Source organism: Megascapheus bottae, chromosome 19 (assembly GCF_031878675.1).
Source record: "Megascapheus bottae isolate mThoBot1 chromosome 19, mThoBot2.hap1, whole genome shotgun sequence".
Lineage (NCBI taxonomy): Eukaryota > Metazoa > Chordata > Mammalia > Rodentia > Geomyidae > Megascapheus > Megascapheus bottae.
Window position 1 is genome coordinate 5,271,873 of NC_143527.1, and position 16,666 is coordinate 5,288,538.

At 41.0% G+C, this 16,666-nt stretch overlaps 1 protein-coding gene across 1 annotated transcript in view; it reads right to left on the bottom strand.

Moving 5' to 3' along the window:
- Dok6 (docking protein 6) overlaps nt 1-16,666 on the bottom strand; it is a 254,819-nt gene that overhangs the window by 49,892 nt on the left and 188,261 nt on the right. Inside the window, exon 6 of the mRNA XM_090352975.1 lies at nt 2,278-2,416. Coding sequence (XP_090209101.1) covers nt 2,278-2,416 — 139 coding nt within the window. The remainder of the gene's footprint in view (nt 1-2,277; nt 2,417-16,666) is intronic.

Genomic DNA, 16,666 nt, shown 5'->3' on the forward strand with positions numbered 1-16,666 from the left:
CTGCTGCACTTTCCCTCCTACTTTGCCTCTGACCCCGTGTGTAGCCTGAATTCCTCTGGTTTAGACTGCCTGAGACTCCAGTTGGTAGACCAGATGCTTCTAAATCCTCAGCAGCAATGGTTTCATTTGTTTCCCAGTTGTGTTTCTCAATGGCACAGATTACAATGAACACACAGCCAGAACTGATATGGGTAATGTGAAGTAAGCTTTGTCTGGCAACTTATGTGGGCAGAGAATTAACAATTTAGCATCTTCATGAATGTTTCATGTCCTATAATTATTAAAAAGAATCACTCCTTTGCTCTTTATCACTATCATTAGAATGACAAATCACATGAAAATTCTCTGTTGCAAGGCTCATTCTTAATATTTTATAAAACAAATGCATGAAAATTTCTGTAAACAACCATGTGAGTAAGACTACTCTGTCACTGGCTATAGACACAGTGTTGAGATGCAGAGGCCAGACAACTGTGCAGGATTATCCAGCAGTGAGTGGTGATCCTAGTAACTGAGTCCAGGATGCAAATCTGATGATCTCTGCCATGGGAGACAGTTACAGGTGCCTGAAAAAGCTCTTGGCATTTCCTTCATGAAAATAGTAGGTAAGTAATTCAATTCGCAAGAAATAGACTACTTCAAACAACTGTATAAGACAAAAATTAAACTTAACAGAAAGCGATATCACAATTGTTCATTTGGGTTGAAAATAAGTATCAGCCAATTATGGGCTGAAATAAATGGGTAAGTGCTCTCAAATCACTTGAAATGTGATTCCTATATTTCCCCCTTGATTTAAATCATTAGAAAAATGTCATGTTAATTAGGTAATTGTTATTAGAGTTTAAATTTAACTCAAGCATTTCTAGTAGGTGGCCGTATGGGCCCCCCTATTGAAACTGTAATCATTCCCACAGTCATGTATTAATAACAAGGCTCCAGTTACTTTGACATTCCAAATGCCCAAATCAGATGGATTTTCCCTCAGCCCTTCCCACATGTGTTAGGAGAAAGTGATCTAACCATATCCTAAGTGGAGAGATAAAAGCATGTATGTAGTATTGGGAAACCTAGAAATATATTATGAATAGCTTAAGATCACTGGCTAAACTACTACTGTGTTATCTTAGAAGAGAGAATTTTCTTTTATATATACAGTTATTATATAGAATTTCAATTACAGGGTTGTTATAATAGTAGGTTTTAAAAAAAAATCACCATCCTGCACTAGAATAGACCTGTTGATGATGGAACCCAAAGAGAAATAGGATCCTTCCAGAACACTTCCTGTTACCCCAGACACATCAGAGACATCAGATGTACTTCCCTTACTTCTTGGGGAAGAAGCAACAGTAAGCTCTGCAGGGGATCATCAACAACATTGCTTTTTATTTATTTTTTTTATTGTTATAGCCTATGGCTTTTTCTCAGCTGGCTGTGAACTTTCCCACTTTAGATTCTCCACTAAGTTCTTTCTTTCTTTCTTTTTTTTCCAGTCCTGGGCTTGAACTCAGGGCCTGAGCATTGTCCTTGGACTTTCTCAAGGCTAGAGCTCTACCACTTGAGCCTCAGCACCACTTCTGGCTTTTTTTTTCTATGTATGTGGTACCGAGGAATCAAACCCGGGTCCTCGTGCATGCTAGGCAAGTACTTTAACCATTAGGGCAAACTCCCAGCCCCAATCCACTAAGTTATTTCTTACTGACTCTGAAACTACTGTACAGATCTACAATAGGCTATGAAACAAACCATTTTGTTAGTAAACAGAACAAGCTCATTCTGGAAACCTTTTATTATTGGATCTGCAACACAAGCAGAAAAAAATACAAATTTCAGAATATCTAGTGATGAACAAAATCCTTAGGGATGGTACTTTAATTTTCCTAGTTATTCTGTTGGCTCCATGTTGGAATCTTGCAAGTAACTGTACCTAGACACAGTGTCTTCTTACCTCTATAGATACATGCATTGCACACAGCTGTTACTTCTGGACCCTCTACCCCTCTTTGGACAACCAAAGCATCCAGTCACACATGGTAACACCTGGAGTACAGGACTATGAAATCACTGTCACACATAACTTCCGTGGGAGACTAAGATAGACACAGGAGAGACACGAGGCTGCATCATCCAGGCTGGGTAAATGAGCCTGGCCTCTTGTGGCAGGGCAGGTACACAAGCAGGTGCTATGTGAATAGACACACATAAACATGCTACACATCAGACACAGGGGCATTCATTTGCAAGCTGTTTAGAGTGTCAAGGAAGCAGCCTTACCCGGGCCTTCTGCTCCATTTCTAGCATTAATCTCTCATGCTGCTCAGCTATTGCTAGTGTCGCAGAATGCACCTTCTGATAGATCATCTCTCCTTCCCTTGTTTGAAAAGTGAATAGTCCTTCTCCTGTGTCGCACATTCTGTGAGAAGAGAGACAGGGAAAGAGACGAGTCTTCATGGGTCTTAGCGTGGAACAGTTCATGTGAAACATGCCCTTGCCCTAAAGTTCTGTCCTCCTCATTTCACGGGAGCGAGTGAGACAGACCCATCTTGACCGAACCCACCCACTCTTACACCACTAAGTGCGGAGGGAGCTGGGGAAGATGATCCTGCTGCATTTGATTTTTTTCCACCTGTACAGCATGCACCACTGTGTAAAGGCACACAGGCCTTGATTCGGGTCACTATAGTGTGTACCTTGCCTTGAAAGGAACAAAAGCCAGTAGTTGTTTTCTTGAAGGCTTTTCATACGAGAGAGAAAATAATTGTATCTCCTATTCACAGGTATTTCTTAAAATTTTAAAGACTTGTGAAAATTCATGAATTCTATGTTCGTTCAACACAAGGAATGAAGACTACACATTTTCTTGTTCCACACCTTTTAAATTTAAGAATGTGCATAAATACTGTATTTCCTTTATGTAACCAAACAAGTCTTACATAGATTTTGGTGTAGTAGAGGAAAATACATGCTGTAAATGAGAATCTCTTAAGACTTGAGATTGCTTGAACTGAGTATTGTTTCTTAACAATTTCTGAAGCATGGATGCTGACACGTTCGTAGATTCACACACCTTTCATAAGTGTAAAATGGAAACAATGTGGCATTACACATTAAGGCTTCTGAAGGTTAAAAAGGCTGGTCCCTAAAATATTGCACTGCTGATTAGATCATATAGAGTCTTCCAAATTTTTATCTATTATTATTTTCAGCATAAAGTTTGGAAATAATCACAAAGAAAGTCTGGATCTCCTTGAGAGAAAGAGCTGGGTGAATTTTATTTTATTCTGCTATTATGCTCTAACACTATAGAAAGACTCCTGTGTAGTTATTTGTATATGATTTCTGGTAACATAATAACATTAAAATTCTTCTTCAGGAAATGTAAAAGGAAAATTTAGAATACAAACTCCTTTTCTATTGTGTTAATTGCCTCTTTTGAAACATATCTTTTTTATTACGTTGAAGTAGTTGTACCAAGGGGTTTCAATTCAATATGTCAGTTTATCAGTACAATGCATCTTGATCAACGTTAAAAACAAGTGTTACCAGAAAAAAATTCTCACTGACAGGTTGTTAGACAGTAGAATTACAGGTCCATTTCACTCACAAAGAATAGCTGTAAAATGAAAAATAATTTAGTTAATACTGAAGGCCAGTTTGTAAGCCTTGTTGGTGGCCAGTGGAATCACTCAGTATCTATCAGTGTGCTATTGTACTAAGATTTTACATGTTTATTGACTGCTATGTTGTTGGTTTCTAGGTGATACCACTGGAAGATTTACAGGGTGTAACATCGAAATATGCATGAGGCCCAAATATTTTGTCAAACACCAAAACAGTTATGGAGTTTTCTCTGGTTTAGAGGTGTTCTGTTAAAAGAATGGTCTCAAGGGGCCTCAGCCATCACAGAGGCTAAAGCGATGGTCTCTGAGGGCCCCACAGAGCTGCACTTGGCCTCTGTGAAAGCTATCTTAATAAAATTCACACAGCGTGAAATGGAAAGTCTGGGGGAAAAAATGAAGTTTTCACTAAGTGAAACAAATGAGCTATCTTTGTTGATTCAGGGGAGCCAGAAAAAAAAAATCCAACAGCAGCAGCAAAACCATTGATAAGTCCTGAGTGGGCATTGTGTGAAGTAGAGTTTTGGTCATTGTTTTCTGAAAACCACTGCTTATTGGCCTAGGAAAGTGAGATAATGAAGACACAAATTGTTATTCATACTCAGTCACTGAGATGTAATCTTCGAATGCCTGTCCACTTCTCGTGATTTAACTCTGCCCAGTGGGGGAGTCTCAATGCTTACAGCATTGAGCAATTTTCCCATGTTCTGTAATAACTACTGCAAACATTATCTTTTGATCAAGGAACAAGGTGTTTAAAAATGTTAGCATCCCTAGCATAGACTCCTGAACTGCTTAGCATTTGTTCATCATCCACGTTTGAGGTTCCCTATAAGCCTGGCTCATGCTTCGTGCTTTTGTCTGATTGTAACCAGCAGTTCAGTTCCCTTGACTGAGGCTTAAAAGGTGGGGTGAGCAGGCACAAAATTAGGGCCCTTTTCACCTATCTAGCTAGCTTTGTGGTACCAAAAAAATGTTAGAGGACAAGATAAGGGGAGAGATGGAATAAGTAACCATAGCTTTTGCCCTGTTTCTCAGAATAGTGTTGAAGGACCAGCCCTGCACCTGTGTGTGTCTCCAGCCTGTTTGGAACAAGGAATTGGAATCTGCATCTTAACAATGTCTGCAGGTAACGTGGATACACAGTGGGCATGGATGAGGACGGATAATGAAGCAAGCTGAGTAAAGAAGAAATGATACCGAAAAGAGAAAGAGGCACAAAAGAACCTGTCTAGCAACTTGGGAAGTGTGAAGTTTCAGGGTGCTGTGACAGTCAACAATCCGAACTCTCCATCTATTAATCAAAGACTGTAGATACTTTTGTAGAAAAAAAATGAAGACAGCTTATTGTTATAAAAGAATTCTGAGATCATCTCCTTAATTAGCACTTTCACTTCTGTAAAATATAATGACAGCTGTCACGTTAACAATTCCCTTTCCACTCTGAGGAATGGCCCGGGGATTTATCCAGATTCTAAGAAGTAAAGAGGACTGGAGTCAGTTTGTCTCCAAGGATTGCTGTGTTCCGACACTGGGACACACGAGAAGTCACAACCATGTAGTAGTCAAGAAACCAGTGGAAAATCAGAGCCATCAAGTCATGGCTTGTCAGATGTATTTTTCATATATTTTCCAAGTAGAAATGAACCATGAACCAGACAGAGGGTTGGGGACTAGAAAGGGAGCATGCGTAAATGACTCATTGTGAGAGTGTTTTCAAGTAGTGGGAAAAGGAGAGCAATGAGTGATGAGTGTGTAACTCTGGGAGTGCAATCATCTCAAGATGAGACACATGGCCGCATGGACGTTCACAGCGAGTGACAGACAGTGGGGGTCAGGCTTCAACCTGTGGTCGGAGCAGAGGAACTCTGTCACAGATTCTGAATGGTATTATGAATGTGAGAGTAGATGGGACAAAGGGCAAACGATCAAGGCCTGGGTTACGCAAGGCATGGAAAGTCCTCTTTCTCTGAGCAGGCCTCTGACTGGCTTCTGGACTATGTCCTCTGAGCTTCTGGAGTGTTTTGCCCAGAAGCAAAACACTGAGATCATGTTACACGAGTTTAACCAGAGACATGGATGCTAACCATGTGACTTGGGTGGACAGTTGCTCTTATGGTGGCTGGAGGGCGGCGGGCCTATGGTGGCAGTTGGGACCCACCATGGCCGGTGTGAATGACTGGTTGGCAGCACTTCTCGTGTGATGGGAGCACGCGTGGCTCCAGCCAACACCAGCTCTTGAGGCCCAGGAATCTCAGGGATGCAGCTCCTGGTTTTCCCCTTGGTGGAACCCGATCTGTCTATCTCACAGCAGTCAACCACTCCTGAGTGTAAGAAGCAGTTTGTGCACACTGTGGGTCCTTCCAGAGAATTGTGAAGTCTGAGAGTGACCTGGGAAAACCCCCAGTCTGGGAACCTGGAAAACTGTGATTATTTACACACAATGGGAAACAGAAAATCTCTTTTCCCTAGATGGTGGAGTTTCAGTTCCATTTCTCAAGGGGTACCGAGGAATCGATCCCGGGTCTTTGTGCATGCTAGGCAAGCACTCTACCACTAGGCCAAACTCCCGGCCCAGACCTCATCTCCTTTATCTTATGTCATGACCCACTTCCAGAATCACCAGAAATGGAGACAATGGGTCCTGCTTGTGTTACATCTTAAATGTACACCACTGCCAGGGGTCTTTGTCAAAACCCCTACTCCAGCTGCAGCTCTCTACTCTTCATGGTCTTTTAAAGAAACAACCCTAAAATATAAAGCAGCAGACACAAGAAAACTGGAAAGGGCCTACTATGTGATGCTGTGAACCTACCAGCCTTTTGCTTTCTCCAATTTAGCTCTGAGAATAGTAATAGCTTTGAAATGGCAGTCTTCCTTATGAAGTCAAGCTAAGGGAGATTGCTCTGCTTAAAAAAAAAGAAGACATATATTAAAATATTTCTCCATGTCTGTGGACAAAATTTTGCTACACATGGATTAGTAGACTTGTAATTTGTCATCAAGGCTGTGTAATTTTTTTCTCATTGTAATTTTTTTGGTAACATGGTGTACATACATATTACATAACTAAATATTTATCCTCTGGGCACACAGAAATCTTCAACTCTCAGCAGTAGAGTAGAGCAGAAACATGCTCCTGGAAATTCAGCAGTGTTTCTTTTCAGGATTTAAAATTTAATGCTTAATTATAGAAAGTGATGAAACTCTTAAAAGCACAGCTTTTCTTCCGAACACTTTAGGCCAATTAGCGCATTTATTGTGTTAAGGCTTTAATTTTCATTGCCACTGAACAATGCTAGCTAGCATTTTAGGTTGTACAGCAGCCATGAAGATACTGGTTAGATTCTAAGAGTGCTAAAGAGTCGGACCTTGATCTCTGCTAGGAAAGAGAAAAATGCACATACAAATAGACATTGTGATTCCTAACCCTACAATGTACAGAAAGAGACCCAACTCATTTGACAGTTACAAATGTGATCATTGGAATTTCAAGTCAATGGGTTCTGAGAGAGCTGGGCCCTTTCCAACACTCTGTGTCAAGCCTTGCCATTTCTAAAAACTAATAAAATTTGAATTCAAATCTCCATCTCCCCTGATATAAATTCTAGAAAAAGCATTGTTAAAAAAATGGAAGAATTCCAGTACAAACTCAAGAACATTTTAAGCTAGAATTTCAATCTATGATGATAAGAGGGTGGATAAATATTCCCATAATATTAGTTAGAAAAGAGAGAGGGCAATCATAATCTACCATAAGACAAAACAAGAAAAAGTATTTGACACTTGGCAGTAGTAATATGTTTTCATGTTTAAAATAGGTATCATAGCAATAATTTGAGTACTTTTTTCATAGGGTTGTTTGAGCATCAAAAATTAGTGTATACAAATCATAGATCAGTATTATTGGTTACAGATTATTATTAATGAAAAATTGCTTTAATTACTTTGAGTACTGGACTACCCTGCCAAATGAAAGGGTAAGAAGGAAATAGCATGGCTAATATGCTGATATATTTGTGTAAAACATGCATGTGTGGGAGAAGAGTCAAGAATCAGAACAGTATGCTTATTAGGGTTAAAGATGGTACATTGTATTTCTGAAAAATGCCGACGACAGCTACAGATGTGGCTCAAGTATAGAACACTTACCTGGCATATGACAGGCCCTAGGTTCTATCTCCAGTACCAATGGGGAAAAATCTAAGGTGGATGGTGAGTGTTCTCACCAAAAAATTGACAACTATAAGAGGTGACATGCATGCTTGATTAGTAATTCTGTTTATCATACTTTGAACAATATGCCACTTTTCCCGTTTTGCCTGCCATTGTAAACACGCATGTTGTGAAAGAATGTGCTGTGTGTTTCTTTTCTGGAAGAACATTGAAAAGTTTGCAATGATATTATTTTGGGGAATGAAGTGAAGAAAGGACAAAAGTGAGTAAGCAAACAGTAAGGAGGGACACACTTTACAGATACCACTTCATATTAATGATCAAATCAAATAAAAGAATGTGAGTGTAACTAGTTATAACTAAATTAGCACATTAAATTTTAGAGCAAGGATCAGCAACACTCACAAGAGTGCTAGAATGCTACAGTGTTTATAATATGCCTAGCTTTATTGCTGTCACATAAAATATGTTACCATTAAACTTATAAAATGCTCTACTGATCAAACCTCTCACACACACACTTTCTCCTTTTCTTTGTTGTCTTCTTTTTGGGTCATGGGGCTTGAACTCTGGCCTGGGTGCTGTCCCTGAGCAATTCAGCTCAAAGTTAGCACCCTACCACTGGGCCTGGGCGCTGTCCCTGAGCTCTTCAGCTCAAGGTTACCATCCTACCACTTGAGCCACATTGCCACTTCCCATTTTCTAGTGATTAAGTGGAGATAAGAGTCTCAAGTTCTTTAGTGCCTGGGCTGGCTTTGAGACACGATCCTCAGCTCTCAGCCTCCTGAGTAGCTAGAATTGCAGGTTTGAACCACTTTCTGCTTTTCTTTCTCCTTTTTTTCTCGTTCTTGCTTTCATATTTATGCTATATATGTATATCTATATATATAAAATTACCAGTCTTGGAGCTTGAACACTGTCCTTGGGCTTTCTCATGGCTAGGGCTCTACCACTTGGGACGCAGCACCACTTCCAGCTTTTTCTATGTATGTGGTACCAAGGAATGGAACCCAGGACTTCTTGCATGCTAAGCAAGCACTCTACCACTAGGCCAAACTCCTGGTTCCATATTAATACATTTTTGAAAGATTTATATTTATTCTCAATCAATAGTACAGACCTATGGTCTGGCTTTCAATAGCGCTAGCTTTTCAGAGTTCTGTGTGATACTATATTGAAATTATTTCTACCATACCACGAGCATAATAATGACAGCCAGCCTTCATGCAGTATGGAGTAACAAAGGCCATTTAAAAAAGGTTTGCAAACAACCTCACAGACAACCCCCATGGAGGCCATTTGCTGGTTCCTGCTGCTTATAACAGAATGGCCCTAACAAGATTAGAACACTTGCCAAGGGAATTTAAGATCAAAGAGCCCACCTGTGACCAGAACCCTGTGGCTTGATTCTGAAGGCTAATCTTCCATCATTAAGGGATATCATCACATTCACTCAAACGGAGAGGCCTGCACAGCATCTTCCCCAGGGACTGGACAGACCCCCCCCCCCACACAAGGCTTGCCAGCAGCTTCCTCTCCCTGTCCCTGTTCCTTTTCTATGAAATCAGGTCCCCAGGAGGCATGCCTCTACCAGTGCAGTAGAAAAAAAAGGCACATTCCATGACATATGCAGTCAGCAGAACTTCCAACTTGGAGCCAAACCTCCTGCCTTGTGCCCCCAGCCTCACGTCAAGCCTTTGGCCTGAAGATGCTATCCGAGGGCTTGCCATCCTTCCTGCCCTGCTCTGGACTCTTCTTTCTCTCAAATGCTTGGGTTGATTGATTTTTAGTGTCCCCTCCCCACTTTCCCCCCCAAAGTAATAAATTCTCTCCTACAAAACCAACCAACCAACCATCAAGAAGAAAGCCGGGAAGAAGGCGTCCAGGTGGAAAGCAGTCGAGGTGATAGAGCCAAATGGAAAAGGTCAGAAGGACTTTTAAAGCCGTGTCTGCTCATGCCCCCTCACTTGGCCCTGCTGTCACACCCTAGTGGGTGTACTTTCTGCCTGATACCCTAAGCTTCCGGCTGGTGAAGCAATCGGTTCTGCCTGCCAGGTGACTTAGGCTAAAAGATGAAGCTGCAGTAAACCTTGTTCAATGTTCAGTTGTGAGGAGCAAGAAGCAGACAGCAAAGGAAGTTCAGCAAAGGCGAATGAGCTCTGTGGAATTCATAGCTTTCTATTTCATCTCATGGCAGCCATGATTTGTTTCACAGAACTAGACTCTCTAAGGTTTTAGATCATGAAGACATATCTAGCTATCTACCTTTCTCCCTTCTCTATCTATCTATCTATCTATCTATCTATCTATCTATCTATCTATCTATCCATCCACAATTGGTATATCCATCTATCATCTGTATATGTGTCTGTCTGTCTGTCTGTGTATGGTTGAGTTATCTCTCTGATGTTTTGGGAGCCAGTGCCTTATACGTAGTGTATAGACACACTACCCTGAAGCTAGGTCCCTAACCTTAGAAACTGTGTTTTAAAAATGCTTGCAAAGTGATCCTATTGAATACTGATGTTTGGTCTAGTGCCTTTTAACGCCAGACAAGGATAATTCCCTGCTCCACCAAACAAAGGAGCGCACCAAATTCAGCTACACAGAACATGGACCCCTTGCATGCAGGCTGTTTTGCCTGGCCCAGGGATGGCTGTGTGGAGAGGAATGGTGAGAAGCAAAGCTCGGAGAATGTTTAAATTTCTGGTATACTATTTCAATATTTCATTCCACCACCACCTCCAGTTCACTGCATCTCCATGACTGGACTCAAATAAATTTCTTTCATGTTTCCAGAAATATCTCCAGATATTAAACACCTTCCAGTGAATTGAGAGCTTGGATGAATCACTTCTGTAACTGAGAAAGATTAATAGAAATAGAATTTGATTTTCCGGAGAAGGTAATTCAAGGACTTTAAAGTGGGAGGCATTGCAACTTTGGTTTTGCCAGCCAGTAAGCTGAATGGAGAAAGCAGGGCCAGAAGGAAGTTGGAAGATAATACCAAAATTCCAAGTAGCTGTTGATACCAAGTTAACTTTTCTTATTGTCAGTGTGGGGCTCGAACTCAGGGCCTGGATACTGTTTCTGAGCTTTTATGCTCAAGGCTAATGCTCAACCACTTGAACCACAGCGCCACTTCCAGCTTTTTGATGGTTATTTGGAGACAAGTGTCCCTCAGAATTTCTTGCTGGGGATGACTTTGAACCATGATCCTCACATCTCAGCCTCCTGATTAGCTAAGATTACAGGTGTGAGTCACCAGTGCTTAGTGCCAAATACATACATACAATATATATATTGCATAATATATATATATATTGCATATATATATATTTTGACAAGAGCTGATGACAGTCTTAGGTAGCTAATTTAAAAATGGGATTCCCTATGGAAAGCCTTAGAAAAAATCATATTAAGTGAAGTAAGCCAGACTCAAAGGAACATAGGCTCCATGGTTTCCCTCATTTGTCATAATCAGTAGAAACCTTGGGCTCTCCTAGCAGAGATCTGCAATAGAGCAAAACCTTGATACATAAGGCCATATAGTATGATGCTAAATGAAAGGACCTCCAGGATATAAAACAAAAGCCATATAATGAGTGATCATTGTCCTTAATGTACTGTTATCTCTCATCTCTTTTGCTGTCCCTTGGTTATCTCATATTGTTACAGTATCTCACTTTGTTAGCTGATATATCAGATATTTTTGTATTTGGTTATTTGAAATCGGATAGGGAAGGGGGAAAAACAAGATGAAGTGGGGGTGTGGGGAGGGAAATGGGGACCAAGACATGAGAAAGGGCATCAATGTATGTGAAGTAATGCACCTGCTATCTGCTGAATATAATGTAACCCTTCTATTAATTACAATAAAAATATATGAAAAAGGGGATTCCCTTTACAGTGATAAAGCCGGGTGGGAAGACAGCAGAGCAGTGGCTAGCAAGTGTCCTAGTCTATGAGTGCTCTCAGAAAGGAGCTGGGACTTCCCGGAATCGTTTCTCCAATTTCAACCCAGCACCAACTATAATGAAGAAGGGAATAAAAATGCCAAAGGAAAGCAGTTGAGAGAAATTTACTTTTTTACCCTTGAGACTTAATGGGAATTGAAGCAGTACACATTTTTATCTTATTTTCCTTAATGGTCAATGCCCTTGGCTACATATTGTAAATACCCACCACGGATCAAAGCAATCTCAGTGAAAGATGTTCCTTCCATTTTGTTAGCTGCTAAGGATCCGTGAAGTGTTTGCTGCAAATGCTATCTTCTCCATAACAAAATACAGTCTGCTGCTAAGTGATATCTGCTGGACTTCATTTTTCTCACTGAATGTAAGACTGAATTGGAGAATCTTAATTATGAAAAGGTCTGTCTGGTTCTGGTGTCTAGGATTGTAAATGTATGAGCATTTCATTGCATAATATTTCATATTATGGTTTCCCATCACAGGATTGATTCTACATTTCAATTCCCAGTGACTGTTTCTCTGTTGGTTTTTATTCAGTTCTCCTACAAGTTGGAGAGGGGAAGGAATTAACAAGACAAAAAGCAAGCGAGAACTGAAAGCAAATGTACCACATCTATTTTCAATTAAAATTATGACAAAGGAGTGATAATGGTTTCGCGATTAAGGTTAAGATGCAAACTACACAAACAGGCACTACACGAACATACAGAGTGAAGAATGTTGCTTTTAGAAGGTGTACAGCATCTTGAGTTACACTGACCTCAAAGTCTAAAGCTCTGCCTTACACGTCTTGGAGAGCTGCTACCCACCTCAGCAGATGATTGCATTTTGAACCCTGTTGAGTACTATACCACATTGTCCAGCGTGTTTTTGCGCTATAGTTTAATAAGAGCTCTATCCAGCGGGGAGCTGAACCCTTCCTTCTTAGCAATATTTTCTTGCTGTGCTTTTAATATCATCTGCCTTTGCTACAATGCCCAACAACGTGATACCATTTTCTCTGTTTGGAGATGGTGATTCTTGTTCTCAGACTGTGACCAAAATACCTTTGATGAGGCTGAGTCCTCCCTGACCTTATACTCTACCAAACTAGCCATCATGCCCTTCCGAGAACACATCTGTAAATGACTGCTTCTCTGAGCAAAGCGGCAGCTTTCCAAGAGGAAAAGCGCCCTCTGCTCCCACAGATACACACAGCATTTGAGAAGGGAACAAAAAATACTTTGCTATTTTACCAGCTCACGGGAAGGTCATATTTTTCAGCCTATGTCTCTTGCAGTGGAAGGGCGGGGTTGCGTACTCTAGTAATGTGGCCTTTTTTGAAATTCATTTTTGTTCTCAAGAGTTGAGAAGGTTTTTATTCTATGTGGTATAGTAGAGCATGCACACAGACAGAACTGCAGGCAAAACAACCCATCCCCCTTCATATGCCAGCTTCTTACATATTTAATAGAAACACAACATGAAAAATACTTATAGCTAATCAGGACTGGAATAATTGGGAAAAGCTTACTCTCTCCCTTTGGATATGTCTGGCTTTATGTACTTTTTCTTCTGAGGCTCTCTTTAAAACATGTCATTTTTTTCCTTTAGTGCAGAACACTAAAAAATTGATAAGAGTAAAAATAGAATTTCTTGCAATAAACATCTTTTTATTTTGTATGGTTACTGTGTGATTCAAGGGTTTGTTTTGTGTCAGTTTTATAAGTAAACAAAGTCAACAACCTGTTTTCTCGTTTGGTGTTGTCATTTTGTATATTGATATTAATGTCTGTAATTGACAATCAGTGAACATGTGACTGAATTTAATTTCTGATAGAGGTGGCTTAGTATTATCACACTCTATTCCAAAGAAATAATCTATTGATTTATAATTCAAATTTTATAGTTATGAAAGAGTTCCAGTCTCAGCCTCCATAGGCAAGTATCTATTCAAGTTTTGCTGGCAATGACTTTTGTGGCCTTGAATACATAAGTTGCTCTCTACCTGTACTTTGATATCTGTCCTTCAAGGCTCACTGATCTAGTACTATGCTCACAATAAGCTGGCTTCTACAGTCTTCCCTTCTGCTTTGGCAAAAAGGAAACTTGAACAGAACCACGGGAAGGACTTCCCATTATCTGAACTTCCTGTCTCCACACTGTGGTTTTGACAAAGTTTCTCCCTCAAAGAAGTTACATTCTCTCTGGGTTCTGGTTCCCCGGTGTCTGTGGGCCTTCCATTGGAAAGACGTTGTGGGGTAAAAGTTTCTCCCTGTTACTAGTCTTATCTATCCAGAGAGTGTTCCTTAATCACGTCCACACCTCTTTAAATAGCCCTGTCATGGATTTCTCTCTGGGTTAAAACATAATTTTTTTCTTTATAAAATAAGGATATATATGATCTGAATTTATGATTACATGGTGAGCTGGATAAATAGAAGGATGAGGTTAACAACAGTATCAGTAGCTGGCACGCCTATGGAAGATACTTCGAAGCTCATCCTTTTTCACAAATAACTTCACTGGGGAGGGCAGCAGAGGTCCCCAATGAAGTCCCCTCCCAGATTCAGGCCTCTTCAATGTGTCTTTGAAGCACCTCCCCTCCGAGGGGAAAATTCTCTTTGTCCTTTGTCTCTGTGCTGGCCTGTGGTTTGCTTTGGCAGATGGGAAAACAGGAAATGAGACACCATTAACAACTTACAAATTACTTGTGTCAGTTGGACTTGAGGGCTACTTTGGAACCTTGGTGCCATGTAAGAAAAGCCCAGGTGGTTGGTGGGCTGCTGAAGCGAGAGCCAAGTCCTAGGGCCCTGCTCAGCCAGTGCTCAGTCCCCAGACGCTAAGGAGGGATTCAGTGCCACCTGGCCCAGTTCAGCCTGGTCGCTCAGACAACCTGTAGACTCTTGAATGCAAGCGGCGGATGCTGAAGCTGCGGAAGCCATTACAGTTTAGGGTAACCTGTTACCTGGCGACAGACAACTGAATGAATCATGACTCATAAGTAAAATTATCCAAACATATTTTAAGCATGTATATAGCAAAGAAAAAGGGGAGCAGCGCCCAGTCACTATCAGTGCAGGGAGGTTGTGCCCGGGGTTGTGCCTGCTGGATTCTGCAGCAGGTTGAGAGCACAGGGCTGCACCCTGGAAATGCACAGGCAATGTCCCCAGCAGACAGCTTCTGAAGGCCTGCTGGCCACAAGCAGGGAGCAACTGGAGTGTTGTATATTCGTTACAAGGATACACTAAAATGTGTATGAGAAGAGCAATACAAAACAGGTTAAAATGGGATAGCTGGCAAATCAGGCCTTTTATTCTCTGAACTGTAGTCTTTAAATATATATATATATATACACACACACACACACACACACACACACACACACACACACACATATAAATTGACAGAGTACTTATATCTATTGCTCGGGGTCATGGTATTTCAATACTAAGCTATTGTCTTCAAAAAAGGGTTGGCAGAATTGGAACATAGCGGGGGCTTGGCACAGAGCTTTTCAAGGTAAGTCACAGCAAATCTAGATGGAAGTAAGACCACGGAACTGTGCACGGGGGACAGGAAAGCAAACTCGAACAGGACACAAAGGTAAGTCTTACTCAAATCAACCCAGGCTCCTTAGACATTTTCTGGACACCTGTGCTGCAGACTGGCCCGAAAAGTTTAAGGGCTGCGTTTTTACAATGGAGTGCTTGGTATCTTAGGCTGGTTCAAGCAAAGCCACCAGGCTGCTGTTATGTGTGCCACAGCCATTCCAGTCCTCTGGACATTTGGAAGGGGGGACAGAGTCATTGCCTTACTCCTGAATGCTTCCCAAGATGTCATGAAAGGAGAAGGTGAGACAACACAGTAGAGCTGTTTTCAGTACTGGTAGCTCCCGCATCTGCAGGGAGCCGCTTGAGTGAGGAACTCGTTCTGGGACACGAATCATAACTTACTGGGTAATACGTCTGTTTCATAAGCAGGAACCAAAGGTTCATAGGCACTGAGGAACGTACTAAGAATATGAGGGCTTGTCCCATGATCCCAAGAGATGCATAGACCTCAACACGTCCATACTGTGGAATCAAATACAGAGCTCTACTCAGAGGAGATCTGAAATAAGATCGATCACACACACACACACACACACACACACACACACACACACACACACACATACACACTGCTGTCCATTGGTCCTCTGCAGCCTAAAATTTCTCTCATAAATTAATCCTTCTTTCATCTGGGCACGGTGGCTCACACCTGTAATCCTAGCTACTCAGGAGGCTGAGATCTGAGGATCAAGGTTCAAAGCCAGCCCGGGCACAAAAGGACCTGAGACTCTTAACTCTAACCCCTAGAAAACTGGAAGTGGGGCTTGACTCCAGGGGTTGGGCAGAGGCCTTGAGCTGAAGAGCTCAGGGACAATGCCCAGGCCCAGAGTTCAAACCCCATGACTGCCAAAAAAGAAAAAATTGAATCCTCTTCGAAAGGGCTAATCATACAGGTTTTGTGGGATACATTCCCAGCTCACACTAGAAAGAACTTAGGAACTTTCAAAGATCCTTCAGGTTTGTTCTATTTTTGGAGAGTAATGTCTACTCTTTAGGTGACTAGGGCTTCTAGTTTCATTTAAAAAAAGCACTACCATATATATCATATATATATGGTATAATAAGCTATATATAACATATATATATTCTCTTTTGTTAGATGAAAAAATAATTCTTTTTTCTATTTTCTTTGCTCATCAATAAATGTATGAAATACATGTTTTAAGTAAATTCATAATAATGCTTCTACTGCATTTTAAAAATTCCTTCCAAGGGATCCAGCTTAGGTGAAAACTAATATAATTAGCATATTTTGATGGATGAGTATGTCAGAGCACAGAGATGAAAACGCTTATTGCAGTTG